General features: G+C 41.6%; 1 protein-coding gene across 1 annotated transcript in view; it reads left to right on the top strand.

Moving 5' to 3' along the window:
• Nucleotides 1-19,263, top strand: part of LOC121606696 (phosphatidylethanolamine-binding protein 4) — a 56,564-nt gene that overhangs the window by 34,388 nt on the left and 2,913 nt on the right. Inside the window, exons 5-6 of the mRNA XM_041937196.1 lie at nucleotides 11,809-11,854; nucleotides 13,365-13,481. Coding sequence (XP_041793130.1) covers nucleotides 11,809-11,854; nucleotides 13,365-13,481 — 163 coding nt within the window. The remainder of the gene's footprint in view (nucleotides 1-11,808; nucleotides 11,855-13,364; nucleotides 13,482-19,263) is intronic.

Below are 19,263 nucleotides of genomic sequence, written 5' to 3'. Positions count from 1 at the left end.
TGCAAACACTATTCAGATGTTTTGCTTAAGCAGAAATACCACAATGTGAAAATACTCCATTATATTGAAAATATTGCTGATGTAAAAAGTATTAAAGCGTAATTAGCCTTAAAATAAGTGTCAAAAGGAATTTATTGTGCAGCGGGATGGCCCGCTTTCACACTTCTATTATGTCAATGAGGACCCCAGGAAGACTAGCAACCACTTTATGGAAGCTGATTGGGTAAAATTTGATTATTATATTAAAGATATTACTACAGGTGCATGCACATGTGCAGAGGAAGCATTTCAGTGTTCTACATGGTCAGGTTGGAGTTAATTTTAACAACTCCATATACTGCAGATTAATCTGAAATGTATAATATTTGATAAACTGATCATATGTTTTATACAGAAAAATCTGATTCTGAAAAGTAACTGGTAACAATAGCTAAAAAATAAATGTGGTGGCGTAGAAGTATTAAGTATCAGGAACTGAAAATATTCAAGATACATGTACTGTAAGTACCCTACATGAGTAAATGTACTTAGTTACATTTCATACCCATTCCATACCTACCTAAAGTTATCCACCTCTCAACCACAAGGACAGCAGAGCAGAAAACTGATATGAAACAAATGTTGATATGAATGTTTCACGGTCGAGTAACCATCAGTGGCTACATTTACATGCGCAAAAGATTCTGGTTTTTGCTCCGATGTTTACCATGCTGTTGAAAATTAGTATTCCACTAGTATTCCCATTTACATGCAGCCATGCATCCTGCAATTAATGTAATGATGTACTTGAAAAGGTCAGCGTAACAATATTTGCGCATAGCCAAAACCTGCTGATATCCAAGTCCATCAGAATGTTTAAAAGGTGCGTTACTCCCTCTGACCACAAACATGGGCTTTTCTTTTACACATGCATCTCCACGCCAGCCTTGCAAACTGTTGGCTAACTAGCTGACCACAAATGAACAAGACACCGCGTGTCGCAAAACTGCGGTAAAAACCCAAATTGAGACACGTATTCTGAATGCGTTGTGAAGAAAGAATGCTTCAAAAACTCCAAAGGTATCAGCACATTCCACATGCATTCATTGGAAAATGCTCCTTTTGGAATAAAACCTAATTCAGAATCTCCAAACAGAATATGCTGTTTACATGACCTGTATTTAATTTAGAATACTCACATCGGAAAAATAGTGGAAAACGAGCGTGCATGTAGACATACTTAATGTCACAGGCTGACGAGATAAAGAGTTGGTGAAGGTGATTGGAAATTGATTTAAAATGTCCTCTTAATTGTAAGATTTCCTTAACTGAAGAGTTAATTCACCCATGTACTGAAAGATCGTCGAGAACTCCACAGTTTTAATAACTGATGAACTTGGAATTGTGTCTGATCTTTGACGGCTGGTGAGATTTAAGCCATAGTGAAAGTCTATCTTTGTGAAACCAGATCCCTTCCTCCATCGGCCTCTTTGAATGGGAAGGAGATTATCCATTTAATCTCTTAATCATGTGCACTGTATACATAGTTGGGCCTGTGCCTAAAACCTCTGTCCTGATCAGATGTATCAAAGCCACCTTTTGCAATGATTCCCTCTAACCCACAGACTAATTCAGGTTAGCGCTGACACTGTTACACATGTTCCTCTCCAGCTGTCAGTGTATTATACCCTAGGTGCCCTGTTAAAATGAAACCCAGACCAATGGTGCATAAAATCGAATGTGGAAATATGTAGATTTTAAAGTACAGCTTTTTAAAATCCCTCAATCCCACAAATGTATTCAGAATAAAGGCAGATGTTTCGTAACATCAGGTTACTGTACATTTTTCACAGTATATGTTCCCCAAAAGTAGGAATTAATAATGAAGATGCTTTTTGGCCTGAAATTGCTATTCAAACAATTATGTACTTAGTTTCTTCCAACAAATGCATTCCACATTATTGTTTTGCCTCATAGCAAAGCACCCAAAAGACTAAAACCTTTCATTTCAGCAAAGGCCGCTATTGGTCACCGTCAATAAAAGCATAAAAGCATTTATTTCCCACGTTTGTCAAATTAACAGCATACTCCATCTCCCATAGGACTTGTAAGGTTCATTAACCTTTCTGTGAAGTGGGACAGGTTTCCAGCAGTTACCATAACCTCTGTCTCGCTCCTGCCTCAATTATAATAGAAGAATTAAACATCCAGTGATTCAAAACAGTAATGCTGCCTCTTAAATCCCTTTGTACCAGCTCTCGGTTGTTAATGACTAAAGACACTGAATGAACTATAGAGTTATCAACAGATATAACCGCGGACAGAAGCATATCAAATGGCTACTCTTAACAGCAGGGATTACTGACTGTGCATGTGCAGTTTTTGTTTGATGACCATATTTTACTGTTTGTAAAATTATTATTCAGTTTTTAAATGCTAGCTTCTCTTTGTTTTCTACAAATTGCACAATATTAGATTAACGCTACATAAAACAGCTATTATTGAATTGGAAAACGTGTGTGGAAACACTTGTGGCTGTTTATTCATCATTGCTAATTGCAGGATATGCCACCAAAATGTTCACATCTACTTGCGCCGTGGCCGCCGTCCCTCCAAAGTCAAAAGAATAGACTGACCTTGAACTAATTAAGTGGTCAATTACACGCCTGTTGATCTCTTTTAATTTCCTAATAATTACATTAATTGTGTGGGCAAAGAGTTCGTTCTCTTGTCCACCTACTCCTACTCCTCCTTCATCCTCCACCTCTTCCTCGCACTTCTTTTTCTCCTCCTCCTCCATGCCCATGCCCACAAGGTTTCCATACTCATTTATTTTGTGTCACCGTTCACACTTCAAAAACTATTTTAATTCTATGCCATTGACTGTTTTAATAAGCTTAATCTTCTTCTCTCCCACCCCCTTATCCATCTCCCCCTTTCTCTCATGTATTAATCAAAATCCAGCACGTGCCTGGATGTATTTGTTGGCATACAGCTCTATTATACCTATCAATGTACTCTCTCCATGGATTTATGGTCTTACCGCCGGAAAACCGCTGTAGCCATGGAGCAGTGAGGCCTCATGTTTGTGTGTGCGTGTTTTCTGATGCTACTTGTAGGCAAGCTCAGGCTGGGATTTTCCAGTGCCACCCCCGTCAGTGGGAAGCCCTATATGGGGACATGTCAGCGCCTTGTTTGCTTGTTGTGCTGATGAAGCTGGGGGTGGGGCGAGTGGGCAGCCTTGTTCAGGTTCCAGGATTCCCTTGAAATGAGTCAGCCAGCCCCCACTCAAACTGGCTGTTACCTTGGGAACTCAGGCTTGGGCTTCCCTCAACAGTAGTTAAGTACAGACTCATCAGCACCCATACTCACGAACACACACACAGGAGCTGTAAGGGCTCGGAAGCAGCGCCCAGGTTGGATGAAATTACCTCATTAGAAGAGTCTCACTTTGGCCTGTACTCTGCCCTGTTAGGCCCAATCTGCTCCATGAGAATCAGATGACCAACCCAACACGGCGTCTTTGTTCAGGCGAATTTGTAATGTATGCAAATTAAGACTGAATAGATGAGCATGTTAATGAGTTTGGGTGGCTAGTCTCCTAAGTCAGTGATTTGAGTAATAGTATGCTTCCCTGCTAATGAGCAGGGCCAATGTCGTGTAGGTTTGGTACATCACAGTGTGTCGGGTGGTGTCAGTGATGTCTGGAGTTCACTTAATAACTGGACTGTTTATGTTTCCAACTCAGTTCATTACCAAAGCCAAATGAGTTTCTTTACTAAAGCCATTAGCTATTGTTAAGTGGGTTAATTTGTGGATGCACTGAAGCAGATCGTGGGTGACTCCCCCACTGGCTTTCACCCTGTCCTGCTGAGGCCAATCCATCCCGCTAGGCTGATCACCATTAGGTTGCTCTACCACCAGTCGCCCCAGACTCAAGCCCATTAGACTCACACAGACGCATTTACCATTACTGGAGACACCAGAGAAAATGATTGTTAGTGTTGTGTTTTTTTTAATAGGGGTCATTAATATCAGGTTTATTAAAATGTAGCTGTTTATGTCGGTGATTACAAAAATTACTTGAAAAAAAATGGAATTTAACCAATACAGTGTTATTTATTTCATGTGTTAACTCCATTTGATTTATTGGTGTGCTCACTTTTGTTTTGATGAGGGGTGGGAGTAACTACAACTACATCACTGCTTGTACTTTGCAAAACATGAATAAAAAAAGTAAAACATACCTTGCACATGCTCTAACTGCCACTCACCTCTACCAACTGCTCAACCAAGAAGTAAGGCTGGCATTACTCCCAGTTCATGCAGCACTGGGCTTTGCCAAGCTCTGTTTGTATGCCGTCTTGTTCTATCTGAGGAGAAGAAGATTCTGACCTGCACAGGCCACACACACCAGCTTCTGAAGGAGGGCTTCCAGTAGAGGAATATAGAGTAGCTTGAGTGTGCGGTGCAGTTGAAAAGGTGAAGCCATCTGTTAGCTGCCCTTCTTCAGCACCTGGTTCAGTCTCTCCACACTCCACAGTTATAGAGCCATATTTATAGGTTAGATGCCCCTTTCTTCAGTGAATTTCACAGAGATGAACTGTGGGCCATTGTCTATGGCAATATAAACTATCGAGCAAAGAGCAACTCTTGGAAGTAGAGCGTCTCTATAGACGAGATGAGTTCTAGATGGTTTGTCACACCATAGAGCTCCCTGTACATGTGACCTCAGATGTGCTTTGAGGTCCTGGCTGGTGGGAACGTGGTTCCTCACGACGGCCTCGTCATGTTTATACCATACCAGAACCAAGTTTTATGATGCCTGTGTGATCCTCGTCAGCCTAGACTATGCATGCATCCATAGTTGGCATCGATAGTGCAGATCAGCTATGCAGATTTAACTCCAGTCGCTGGACACCTGAACCTGACAGAAGTTGACCAGCTCTTGTGAGGTCTTTGAGGGTCACCTTGCAAAGATAGACCAAAGCTGGGAGAGAACAGGGTCTTGCTCAAAGACCAGTTGCAAGTGGTGGAGAGGAAGAGTAACTTTCAAGTGTAGAGAAGAGCATCTATATGGTGTCTAAGCTGATTGTGTCCAGGCCTGATTTTGTGGATGAATGAGGACTGACTGGCTGACTGGCTTTTGTCTGTAAATTGTTCCGTGCAGTGTTAGTAAACTCAAACGTCCGGTGATCCCACTGGTATCGTTTCACTCATTACCAGAGAATCTCGGTCATTTTGAATTGAGGAGTGGCAGATTTTAATCTGAAACCTTTCATTTCTAGCTACCTTGAGATAACTAAGTACCCGAGTTGAGCAATCATGTGAATTCTCTCTTCCACTTTGGGGAAAAAAACTGCTTAACCTGTAAACGGTGAGGTTCCTTGTGAGACACAGACTTTTAATTCACAATCACCCTGCAAATGAATGGGCTGATTACTGAGGCGAAGATGAGGAGGCAGTCATAAGCACTTGGCTTGAGTGGAATAGGCGGGAGGGGGAGGGGAGGGGTGGCTGTGGCGGTACAAGTCCAGCCTCAGAAATAGAGCTGTGAACACCATCTGTCATGCTCTCTCTCCCCGTCTGTTAGCCTGACTGCAAGTAAAAGGGAGAATGCTGCTCTCAGAACTGCATTAGAAGGACGTGGGTGCTGATTGTCGTAGGTGTGGGTTTACAGGGTGTGCAAGGGAGGGGGAGGGAAGCGGTGGATATACAAGGAGGTGCATGAGTAACCGACAAAGGGAAGCACTCACCCACACAGAGAAGGAGAAGGGTTGTTGGGCAAGTGGGTATTCCTGGTGAAACCGCACCCCTGCACCCACCCACCACCTCCTCACGGACTCCTACCTATTGGGTCTTCCTAGCGGAAGTTATGTAGACACATTATACAAACACACTGCTCATCTTCTCTTCTAAGTCCTGGGGGAGTTAACAGTTCGTGTGTAACAGTGAGCTTAATTTCAAATGTTTAGCAACTTTACCCTGGTGATACCTGTAGCACCTGTTTTAGTTTTAGCCACTTTCAGAGCCACAGGAGAGGCACTGATGTGCCATCAGTAGTCATTTTCAGGGATGTCATGATGAATTATCTTGCTATCAACTCTAAACTAGTTCAGATTCATCGTGTGGCTCATGATAAATTAGTTGGTCTGGATCGGCCTTGCTTGTGCTTCACTTGGAACAGAGAGCCAGAATTGTTGCGCTGAATATTGGTGGTTGGAGCATCAGGCTATTACGTGACCCACAGAAAAAGCTCTGCTGCGTTGCTTTTTCCAGATTTTTCAGAATTATTCATTGCTCATAACGTGTAGGCTGTTCGGGATCCTTTCTGCTTTTGTCTGAGTCAGAGTGTGAAATGGAGTCAGTAAAACACGAAGGCAAGCTGGGCCACGATGAACAACAGGGAGAGGCAGGATGAAGTGTCCGTAACACCACAGCTGGACTAATTTTAGTTACATCTGGTGTCTAAAGACGTAACTGACTCTTACATTTGGATAGAAAATGAAGACATCTTGATGGAAAATTAAATTGTGGCAACTTTTTAAACTCACTGAAAGTCACCAATAACTAGTTGCTTATTAGCATACATATTAGTAGCATACTGGCTGTTTATTAGACATTATTATTATAGACATAGGGTTATTAAGGATTAGTGGTATTACATTAAGATATGAACACTAGTTCATATACAACTTCCTTCCTTACTATCAATAAGCAGTAATTAGAAGGTTATTCAGGAAAAACCCATGGTCATGCAGAATAAGGCATTTATAAGTACTTTATAATGACTAATAAAGAGCCAATGTGCTACTAATATGCATGCTGATAAGACAATAGTTAATGGTGAATATGTGCACATTGTTAAGTGTTAATAAATTGTTTTTTGGATGACATATTTAATCAGTTCATCATATGTTAATTTATAGATTTAAATCCACAATGCAGTTTCCCATGATAGCCCTCCACAGGCAGATCAGATATCAGGGTCAGCTGTACAACAGCTTGTAGTGACTCTGTCTTTTTCATGGGCCATTCACCAGGCCACATGGTTCCTATTACTGAGTCATGAACTCAGGCCCTCCATTTGAAGGGTGGTGTCCCTACTCACTGCACCCCCTGCTGCCACAAATACATCAGTGGATGTCTGGACGGTCTCCAGCAGTGTCAACTCAGTACAGCGAATATTTAGCTGATCGATGGTTCCCGTAACTAGATTAACAACTGTGGTGACGTTTTCTAGACAACTCATTGCTTCAGTAAGTTTTAATTACAGTCAACCAACCATAAATGTGACACTGCCAGATATTCCACGTTTATTGTTCGTATTTATTTTTCAATTTGATATGTAAGAGTAAAATAACAACTGAGACAAAGCACAAGTCCAGGCCTCCCCTTGTTCAGGAGCCATTATTTCTTTCCCACTGCTGTTTGTTGCTCACTGGTTCTTCGTCTGTTACATCAGAAATAAAGCTTTCCACTTGAAAGCTCGACGCACCTTCATGCCTCAGAGTATGTTGTTCTTTTCTGCTAAGTATGTAAAATAGTAAACAGCCATTTTGAGCTTTCAGTTTTTATCTCTCTATCACTTTCAGCCTCTCCCACACTGCTCAGTGTGTGATTCACCATCACAGCTACAAGAATGGGTATTCCCCTAGTGCGAGGATGCAAAGCGTAGTCACATTTTGTTCGACTTAATAACTCTCACATCACCTCACTGCAGGTAATTTATGAAAGAAGGCTTGTCCTTCAACTAAATAAACAGGACTGAATATAGTATTACTTTATGGTAACTATAGATTAAATGACTGGCATATTTAAGTGCTGTCAGATGATCACCAAACCTCCATTCTGTTATCATGCAAGTGGTACAAATATGCATATATATAAATCAATAAATAGGTAATTATATATGTGTGCCGAGCAGTCAAAATATACTATATGACCACAGCATTAGGTGGTAAAGCTCTATTGAATATTGAAAGGATGATGTTTGATACTTATGAACATGTGAATCCAAAACGTAGCACGCCTAGATGAGAAAATATTTAGAAACACTCGTGGTGTGTTCCTTGGTAACTGCATAGTTAATGAAGCAGTTCCTGGTCCTCTCTTTTCGACTTTCAGCTGTTAAAATGACATAACTTGCAAATTTCCATCAATTGAAACACTGACACAGGAGCCGTGAGTACTCTGTTGGACTCCCGTGGTAAAGATGCACATTTTGAATGCTCTGCTGCAGATTAAACAGATTGCTCATGGAGACAACCAGTGACTGCTGGATCTGTATGTTAAGGTTTATAATGACAAAGCTGTGCAGTATGGCCTTGGTTGAGTATTGTGTGTAAACACGCAATTACATCTGTCCAAGCTACTGCTTTCTCTGACGACCGCCTAATGTGATGTGACTTTTATCCCCAGCTTGAAGCCAGCACAGATAAACCAAAAATAAAACTGTTTGCAGTTGGTCAGTATTGTGCTGCAAAAGAGTTGCACCATTTATTCTTACTGTTTACGTTTGATATTTAGTAAAATTGATGTATAATGTTTGTTCAGCATAGTATTACACACATGCAGTATGTAAGAAGTAACAAGAAACCAGCACATTTGCTGCACATCAGATTTTCATCCAAACCCTTTATTATGGTTTTATTACATAGTCACAAATACTACATTACATTTAGATAGTTCTCCTTAGTGTATGCTGTTCATACTGTTCTTGCTTTTACTGGGGAGCTTTGCAGCATCTGAGGTGTGGAGTCTCAACGCTTTTGACTTTTCTAACCCTGATCTCAGAGTATCATCATGGCTGAGGCTATCATTGATCCAAGATTAACTTCATCAATGCACTGTGTGGCTTTTGATTCCTCCTTACAAAGCTGTAATGGATTTACTATATGAGAAACTTTCTCCAAGCTCCAGTCTGACTTCTTTCACTGCTCATGTCACCTGGCAGCTGTTTGGAGGCGACTGTGGTACATCGTGCCGATTAAAATGTTACGTCTCTATAGTCGCAAGCACATAGGGTTAGGGTCTGCCAGACTGACCCAGATACACTTTGTAATGATTCATTCATTATTATAACATGTAATTTATATTGTGCTCTTTCAGTAAAACCATGCAGCAGTCATAACATTATCATCCATGCAATTATGACAGATTTGTGTAGGTTCTTTTTTATTACCTCATTGTTTGAGCTTTGTAATCATATTATATAAAATATCTACTTCATAACATCATGATTCCCAAATATTGCTCGGGTGGGGTTATTGGTCATCCAACAGGGTAGAGCTTCATTTGGTGAATTTAATTTAGTCAAACTACAGTGAATTCCAACATATCAAGTAACACTTGACTTACTGGAGTCATCATTTCAGTTTCATTTCTGCATTTTATTTTGCCCACAGATCTAAACCATTCAACGCAACTTTTATTACAAACTTTTCATGTGTATTTCTATTGATATAAAATGCAGCAGAAATACCATGATACACATATTAAAGCCCATGCTTTAAGCTTAACCTTTCTTAATACACACAATTAACACAGCGAGCGGCTGTCAATCATTTAGCGGTCAGAACTTTTCACGCTCTGTGCCCTGCCCCCACAGCAGGGTCCCGGAGGGAGGCCGCCCACCATGTGAGAATGTCCTGTAGATTAGTGTGAGCAAGTCCGTCACTCCCCACTGAGCATCAGGAGTCAGCGACCTCAACACTGCCCTGCCCTGTCACAACTACTGCGATGCCAGCTCTGGAACAGATAAACCAGTGTCACAGCATAACTGAATATATTTAAGACTTTGATATCCTGTGAAAATTAATATGTTTTTCTGTGCAAGTTCTATATATTATTGACTGTCTTTTATTGTTTGGCTGAATTTTCAATATTGCATTCATTTGCTGTTGTTTTTACTCTACGTATTATAATGAAATTAAAAGGGCAGAGGGTGCCATGGAGAGTGAGCGAGAACCGAGCATTAAGATGTGGGAAAATGTTGCACGCTCAAATGTTGACTACCTGTTGCTATGGCAATGGGTTTGGATCCTGCAGGCTGCAGGACTCTTGCTATTTCTAAATAAAGCTTTTTTTCTCACTGATCAGTGGATGAAGATACTCACAGTTGAAACTAATCTTCTGAATTTTACCAGTCTGTGTAAACACTGATGCTCTGCTCACTAATACTTACTGCTAAACCTCCTGAACAGCAGTTACAGGATTATAGATGAGATGATGCACAACAGAGGACACATGCTTTGCTCCCGCTACATGTTTTTACCGAAAGAGTAAAACATAAACTATATATTTATCTGAAGAAATGAATCACTACAAAGTGTATCTCAGTCATTCTGGCAGACACAGTATGTGCTTATGACTATGGAGATTTAACATTTTAATTGGTATCGGCCACCTCCAATCAGCTGCCAGGTGACAAGAGCAGTCAAAAAAAGTCAGACTGTGAACAGCTTCCTGTTCTTTTGGTTCCACATATGACTAGAAAGCAAACAAAATCTTTCCATTCCCTTGTAAACGAAACATTAATGCTGCAGTTATTCGATTTCTGGAATAGGAAGATCAAGTGCTCTTTCCGACAGCGGGACGCTTTGTCACCTTTTAAAAAAATATCAGAACTGCTGAGTGCAAAATGTGTTTGCACTATTCCCAAGATGTACAAAATACCATTGTTTGTTCTTGTCTCACTCCCCTTCCTGTCCACATCCATAAAGATAAATGTGGAGTAATGTTTCTATATGGCTGTGAACTGTTTTGTTTGGTTCTAACATCAGAAATTTCTGCTTTAGGAGCAAAGGAGATGAGAAAAAAAAGCCCCTTGTCCTGCCTGTCTTTTGTCCTTACATGCTGTCTAGTGACACAGTACCTTTGTCACCCTGTGGGGGGAGCCTGTGTGTGTAGAAAAGAGGATAGAAATAGGTGCTGAGACCAGAGATTTGATGCCTGTGATGGGGACTTCCATGCTTACCTCAAGTGGGTTTTGGGCCATTTCACAGACAACATATTTAGTCCTTTTTCCTCCCACTCAAGGATGCAGCCGTCTTGCAGTAAGCAGCCAAGTCTATTAAACAAACATTCCTGTGTGCAATTTGCAGTGCGAGGTGCCTGACTGTGTGCTTCCTGGGGATGAGGGAGTTTAACCTGACAAATATACAGTAGAAAACTCTCATGAAAAATATCTGCGCTTCACATTTGGTTACATGATGTCTGTTTCTAGGCAACAGGAAGTTAATATACAATTAATAATATGGGAAATTGCGACTTGAAATCCACTCAGTGGTTGAATTTGCTTAGGAAGTGTCACTTCTCTGGGAATTTTATCTTGTCTTCAGATATTAATATGACGGATCTTTTAGATATTTAAATGTGACATATTTTAACCAACAGTTTTAATGTAGTGAATCTTCCTGTAAGGTCGGATTTTTAAAATTATTACTGACAAACGATGGTCTTGATCTTCACTTAAGACTCAATGTGCATTGGATCTATGAATGCTACAATCACTTGCTATCACAATATATGTCTGATTAGACTATAACAAAATTGGCTCTGAATAGAATTGGCTTGGGAAGTGCATAGCGTCTCCAGCCTCTCTGGTTGGTACAGTGGGTGCTAATTCAAGGACTGACCACTGAGCTAAGCAAATACTTGGCTGTGACAGCACAAAACTAAGGAAGAGTGGCATTATGTTAGTGTTGTAGGAAGCAATGTAATGGCCCACTGTACTGTCTTTCTTGTCAAATTGTTTGTTAAATTGTTGTTTCAGATTTAAATCTCCCAAACGACTTTGCCTGACTGACTCTGTGTTTGAATCACCAGGGCAATGCACTTAAGAAAGGACACATACAAGGGACGACCCTCACTGGTAAGTATGGTTTTCTACCATTCCTTTTGTAACTGAAGTTACTTCACTCATCATCTTGGTTTAATTTAATTACTTAAGTTTATCTCATCTATGTTGTGTAAGGTTTACAATGTACTGTGGTAAATTATGTATTTCTAGTTGGAACAATTCCACTATATTATTCTGGATTTAACAGCAATTTAACTTAAACTTGCAGTGTGCAACTTTTGTGTCCCCCTTCTGGCAGTGAGAGTTATCACAGAAACACTGTTGACGTGCTTATAGGCACCGCCTCATCCCATGATGTTAAAAACGTCACACTCTTTATTATTGTGTAATATTTAAGTTGAGAGTCAGATGTGAACCCAGAGAGAGTTAAGTTGGGTGTGTTCGCTGTCTTGCAGTGTTCTTCACGTTGGTTTTGTTAGCGACTTGATGCTAATCAAAGTTACACAACTTTGCCAAGCAAAGGAATTACTGTTTTTGTGTGTTATGTGTATCTTGATTGCATGTCTATGAAGTAAATATACACACATACTGGCGACGATCATGGAGCAGAAGGAGCTTCATGTAACAACAAAGCCAGCTGAGCATACTTTACACTACAATGTTCCACAGAAAGCAGCTTGAAAATGAGGCACAATTTCTCTTGTACAATCTGACTTTCCCTCAGTTTTACAGACTGCGACATTGCTCTGGCACGTGGGCCTGCAATTGAAGCTAGCCACATTAGTTGTGCAACATGCTAACCTGCAAAATGAACAATAGAACATGAATAATGGCAAAACATACAGTGCAGCTTCCAAATTTGAACTTGGATCATGCACAGTTAATATCAAGCTTCAGTTTTGAATCCTGTTTTGTACTGTCCCTCGTTGAGAAAGAGTTTTCCAACTGTTGTGGGCACGTTTCCATCAAAAATACATTTAACCCACTGGGTCTCCACATCCTCAGATGATGGGAACACATGAAGATTGGATGAAGCCTGCAGTAGCTATGAAATAACAATGGCGGACAGTGAGGTAGAGTCACTAGGTATTACGTGGGCGTGGATGGACACCTAGCTGGAGGTGTTGCTATGCTAAACAAGCCCCATGGGAGGTCACATGGAGAGGCAAAGCGGACTGACTTTTTGGAACACACAGTTCCTGACAGATGGAGCAAGAAAAAAGGGAGAGGATGCTCTTCTCTATTATTCTGTGGGTCTCTAGACACACCGGGGACACGCATTTATGTTGAAAAGACACGAAAAAGTTAATCCAAAGAAAAACAGCCCAGAGTGACTGAAGAATGCTAATTCAGGGTTACAGTTTTATGGATGTACAGCTCCCACTGGTTTATTGTACCCTAAAAAAAAATCCACATGCATGAAGAGCTTTTTGGGTCACTTAGAAACCTTTTACAATGAAAAGAATTGGGATTTAGCCCGGAGTTAGATTGTAGTTGCTTCACTGTGATGATCATATACGCCATGTGATATTGCTATGTGATATCAGCACTCCTTATTCAGATTCTTTGTTTGTCCATGCAGAATACGCTCCACCAACACCACCACAGAAGTCTGGGTTTCACCGCTACCAGTTCATGTTGTTTGAGCAGCTTCCAAATGCACCAGTGTCACTCACCGTGCAGGAGAGGTCGTCCCGCGGTAATGACTCCACAACACTGTTGGCCACTGCAGTATCATCTATCATATACAACACTGATCAACACAACTGCCAGCAGTTGTTGAATCAGCAATAGAAAGATTACACCAAGGCATTAAAACTCGAGGCCCAAACATTTCCTCTCAAATTAACCACATGATAGGTTTTTGTGGATGTAGGTTTTGTGTTTTAGGAACCTTTATAGGCTACGGCAGTTATTTTTTTAAGCATTAGCGAGTAGATTAGTCTATTTCCTGGCATACAGTAGTAAGTTGTGTCATTTTACAACATTAGATTGATTTAGGCATTGCATCATTTGTTTGAGTGGGCTTAATCCTTTATTTAGGGTGAAATGTTTGCATATTAGGTTTCAACAAATGTATCCGCGACACTACTGGAGCTGCTATTATTAGTGATTTGATTTATTATATAATGTCCCAATCTAACCCTCTTTAAGCCCAGGTTTTGGTCTGTGGCTGCGTTTCATCTGGACGCAAATCATTACGCATAATCCACAAACAATTATGAGCATTTAACGGAAGCATTTGTTGTTGCTTTAGAAAGATCTTTTACTCCAAGTGCTTGAACTTAAAAAGGGAAATGTTAATGAGGTTAGTGAGTAAGTCTGCTGCAGTGTTAATGCCTGCAGGGTCAACATCGAGTATTGCTGGCTCCCACACACACCTGCACGAGTCTGCCTGACCACGTCTTGTTAACCTCAGCCAAACATGAAACCCTTATCAACCGTGGCTGTGCACATGTACAGTGTAGATTTCCTCATAACCTTGATTTCTGCTCATGTTATCACCAGATCATTTTCTTCGTTTGCCTCTGAAAAGACAGCCGTGTTTGTCTTGCAGAAAGCAGAGTTATTGTTTTGTTTATGCTTTGGGTTTTCTGACTTTTCCTCCCCCTGAAGAAAAGTCTCTTGAAGGTGGGCAACTGCACTTGGATGTACAGTACGGTACCTCACAGGAGGCGTGCCCGTCTGTCTGTTCTACTCGGGTCACAGCCGGTGATTTGAGGGGAGATCAGGGCGGTTTGAGACTTCAAGCGCTGCGGCCGTGAATGAGTGGAGCTGCCAGTCTTTGCTGTTTGAAGTTTTGACAGCTATGTCAGCAAACAATCCAGGCACATTAGGCTGAGGTCTGTTTGATGTTGAAACCTCTGGAAAAAGAAATGTCAAAAGAGATGTACTTTGGAGTATTTTATGTATTCAGACTCACATACGGGGAGGTTGAGATGAACGCTTATCGCATTGTTTGGATATTCACTGTGTCAGAACTGGTTAAGCTGAAGAAAATAATAGCATGAATAATAGCCTGCTATTTAGAATATTTGAATATATTTTTTGTGCAAAATAAACTGGAGCGCACTCATTTTCTACTTCCAGATCCGATTCAGTAGTTGCCCCCACATTATGAAGCGATTGAACTGAGTGGATCCACCCATCCTTAATCTACTGGATGAGTTTAACTCCCGCTGTTGTACTTCCTCTCTCCTGCAAACTGTTCTCGATATTCAAGGGAAATTAAATTAAGAAATTCACTCTTGGATAATCAAATGTTTCATTTGATGGGTCAATTCTGGAGAGGATAACTGCCCTTGTAAAGAGGGTAATGGAAATAGACTCTGCGTGACATATTAAGAATGAAAGCCCGGTCATGGTTTATGAATAGAAAAATACTTGATTTTCACAGTTATTAATGGTTTGGCTGAATTCAGTGGTGTACCTGCTGTATTATTATCGGCCTCTGCTTGGCCATGATGAGCACGATATTCCCGCACAGACAAGAGGAACGGAGGGAATCCCATGTCTCCCCACCTCCTCCGTTAAGTATGTTCACTTATTAGCGTCTGTCCTCCCTCCATGTGGTATGACACAGAGAGCATTTTTCATAGTCCATGACATTAATTGATGTGATTTGTTAAGGGAGAGCATTTAGTCGTGGGTGGGAGACTCCTAATGATCATTTTCCACTTCCAGTAGCGCAGTCGTTGACTCAATTTTATCTCAAATTTGTTGTCTTTTTTCTTTTCATCTCTGACCATCAGTTGAGTAGTAACGGGGGTGAACAATGAGAGGTGGAGCAGGGCTGTTGTGAGGAACCGTGGGAGTCTGCTGTGCCTCCTGTGTTAAGGTTATGAATGCGGGTCAGTGAACTGATGGAGACAGCTGGTTTGTTACGCGAGGAACTACAGGGGGGCTGCGCTCTTGGCACCGGGCACAGGGGCGTGATCGTAGGGAATCCCCTTCGCTCTGGCTCAGGAAGGCTGTCCCTGACTGGAGGCTGCCCCTGTGCCAGGGTGGGGGGCAAGCGTGGGCACACAGGCCCTCGTGATACTTGTTAGCCACTTGGCAAGCCCTCAATATGTCCTGCTACTGTTTAGTGCCACCGAGTCAGTTTGTCAAGGGAAACAGTGTTACAAGGCCGGGGAGGGGGACGCCGAGGCCTTGACAGAGGCTATCTGGTGTTGTTTCAGCTTACATGGTAGTTTGCACATCCACCGTTCACACATCCAGCCCCCTGTGTCAGGACTCGGACCTCAACAGACGCGTTAGATTGATCAGAAACAAAAACCGAGGGAAAAGTTGAAAATTAAAAATTGATCAGCTCTTGTAATTTTCCCTCCCATTTTTTCGTGGTAAATTACAAGGGAGAGGATGTACGTGACGACCGTGTTGCGTGAATGAATGGATCACAGCGGAGTTAGCTGCTGGATGGTGCACGTTGCTCATCTTGCCTCCTAGAACCCCGACTGCCAGCTCAGCACACTCCACAGTAATTGAAGCCATTTGCAATGTTGCAGTGTGGTAATGGGCAGATCCATGTCTACCACCCACCCACAGCCTCTACCATTAATCAGAGCTGCGTGGAGTCAAGAGAGCCAGGATTTGGTTGCTACAGCAGGCCTGAGTTTCAGCCAGGAGTCGGCTGCCTTAAAGGAACACTTTGACGTTTTAAATTTTTGGCTGGTTGTGTTTTGTTTTTTGTTTTTTTTTAACAGACGCTTGTCAGATTCAGGGTAAAAGTTTCTAGATTTTTCCTCAACTCTCCTCATCCATAAATAGCTCCTTGGTATTAATTATTTCCTGGAATTAATAGTCAAAGTAGAGCAGAAAAAATAATCAATTAGTCGATCCACAGGAAAATGGCCAATTAATCATTCTTCAATCGTCTTTTAAGCAAAAATTTCAAATATTCCTTAATTCCAGCTTCTCAAATCCTTTGAGATTCTTGATTTACTGCTTTTCTTTGTCATATGTGACAGTAAACTGAATATTGTTTTGGTTTTGGACTGTTGGGACAAATGAAGCATGGAATATTATAATGTTTTTTGTGATGTGCATTTTCACTGTTTTCTCGCAATTTATAGACCAGTTGGCTAATCAGTTAATCAAGAAAATAATCACAGGTTAGTCAATGATGGAAATGATAGTTAGTTACCGCAAGAGCTGAAATGGTTCATTGATTAATCAATTAGTTGATTGAGAAAAAAAACTAATGAGCAACTATTCTAATAGTTGATTGTTTGGGTCATTTATTGAGCCAAATGGCAATTGAAGGACAAAAGCAAAGCATTTTTCCTGTAACTTGACTGGTGAAGAATATTAACCAAATTGAATCCAACATGTGGCTCATCCCCCAGAGACTGAATATGGAGTCCCCGGCAAGGCGACAGCATTCGTTAACAATGGCAGCTGCTGTAATGGCGGCATGCTGTGAGCTGAAATCGCCTGCCAGATAGTGTGACACCGATCCTCGACCCAGGTCATCTGCCCTGTTGAAGCATCTCTGAGCAGGAGGGGACAGTTCTGTGTCTGACCCCTGGCCTCTGACAAGCACAAAGAAATTTCTCCTCATGATATTAACATTGCATTATTATGACTATGAATTTAACATGATAAATCTCAGCGAAGCTCTTACCCTGATATGGCTCCTCTTACTCTACAGCGATGAACAGGATCACTTGGTTTTGAGTATTTTTGAGAGACTATAAGAGGTTTAACAGGGACACCGCCCACACCACTAAATGTAGCAGTTCTGTGTCACCTCACAGCAGTCCTGATTTTCCTGCCATACCCAGACGGAGATGCAAGGTGGAAACAAAAGGGAAGGCAGGAAGACTTTAACATCGCCCTCAGGTCCCACACTATCTGTCCTTTCCATGAGCAGGCAGATGGGAGAGGTGGAAACACGTCTCTGCTCTACAAACAGACACCAGCCTATTTTAAGGTCACTTGTAAGTCTAGGCATTTGCAGGGTACCAGCCAGCGTGATAGCACCAGATATTGTGAATTCGCCTCATTTTGGATTGCGCCCAATGATTGCACAGCTTTAGACAGGATTATGTGTGTAAAGCCTTACAAGCAGCGCCTGGTTTTGACTCTCCGTCTGATCGTTAGTCTACAATAAAATGATCTTCAGTGTGACATTCTCCGTTAGAGGAAATGTTGCCTAATACCACTGTGAGGCAGGTTCTTCCTATGAAAAGGGAAAGAGAAAGTTTGACTTATTAATGCATGACAGTCATGAGAGTGAAATCTGCCACATGACTCGTGAAGTATATCTCTATATTTAGTGTAAAGTTTGTTCCCCCAGCTGCCTCACCCCTCAGCTAAGTACTACCTCTAAGGGGTGAGGGACCTTGTTCTGGACATGCAGGGGAGTTTGGGGATCTGCAGAGGCGGTGCATTATCTCCCACTGAAGCACAGGCCAGAGGGGCCACTGGGGCCATGCCCTACCACACAGATAGGTCACTTGACTCCATTGCCCTCACTTGATTATTGGAGCCCTTTCTGCAGGCAGTCCTCATTCACAGAGCAGACCTGGCAAGATTCAGGTACTCATCTGCTCGTCTTCCGGTTATTATTCATCATCTTCCCCAGCTGAGCTCAGAACATGACCTTACCTCATGGCAAACCCTGGACACACTGAGGTGTCAGTCGCATAAACTAAACATGGAGAGAGGATCTGCAAGGGTCATTTTGTGTGAAACCTTCCAATTTGAACATGTGTGAATAAATACTCTAAGATTTGATTAGAGTTAAAGACCATAGAGTCTAAAAAGCCTGAAAAATTACAGCCTTGAATAAGACATTTTGTCTGAAATGCAAATGAATCCTTCTGATTTGTTATTGCATTGATGGAAGGTGAGTGCACTTGATGTGCTTGGCAGCGGCAGAGTGTCTTTCTTCTCCCAGTTCTCCTCCACGATGACGGAGGATACAAAATGTGGCTCCCTGATGGTGAAAACAGACACAGCGAAGGCCTATAAAGCATCTGCAGCCAGAGGTGAAAAGCAGTAATGTTTCTATCCTTCCAGAGTCAGACTCGAACCCTAACTGTGAGACCATTCTCTCTACAGATTTGGACCATTTCAATAGTTGGCTTTCTTTTCAAAAGATTAACTTTCCTCCCCTATTCTTGAGCATCTGTTAATGTAATTAGTCCACATACGGAAATACCAGAATGTCAGCGATTCCCTGGATTACGGAGCATGGTATTGTCTTATGTACACCCAAACATTCTCTCTAGAATCTGTTGAAGTTTGCAAGTTTAAAGCACGCAGGGTTTTGTTGCCTTGGAATGATAATTGTGAATTTGTCTCTCTTGTTTTTTTGTTTTTTTGTTTTTTGTTTTTTTTTGTAAAGGGAGGGGAAGCTGCAGGGAATCAGCGGTTGTCAAAATCGAAGAAGTGATATTGTCATACCAGCCGGATGGCCGTCTGGTGTTTGTTTAAAAGGGGAGGGAAGAAAAAAAAAAACAGTCCAGGCGATT

The sequence above is a fragment of the Chelmon rostratus genome, chromosome 5 (genome assembly GCF_017976325.1).
Source record: "Chelmon rostratus isolate fCheRos1 chromosome 5, fCheRos1.pri, whole genome shotgun sequence".
In the NCBI taxonomy this organism is placed as follows: domain Eukaryota; kingdom Metazoa; phylum Chordata; class Actinopteri; order Chaetodontiformes; family Chaetodontidae; genus Chelmon; species Chelmon rostratus.
Note: the sequence above shows the minus strand (reverse complement) of the source record. Positions and strands in the feature narration are given on the sequence as shown.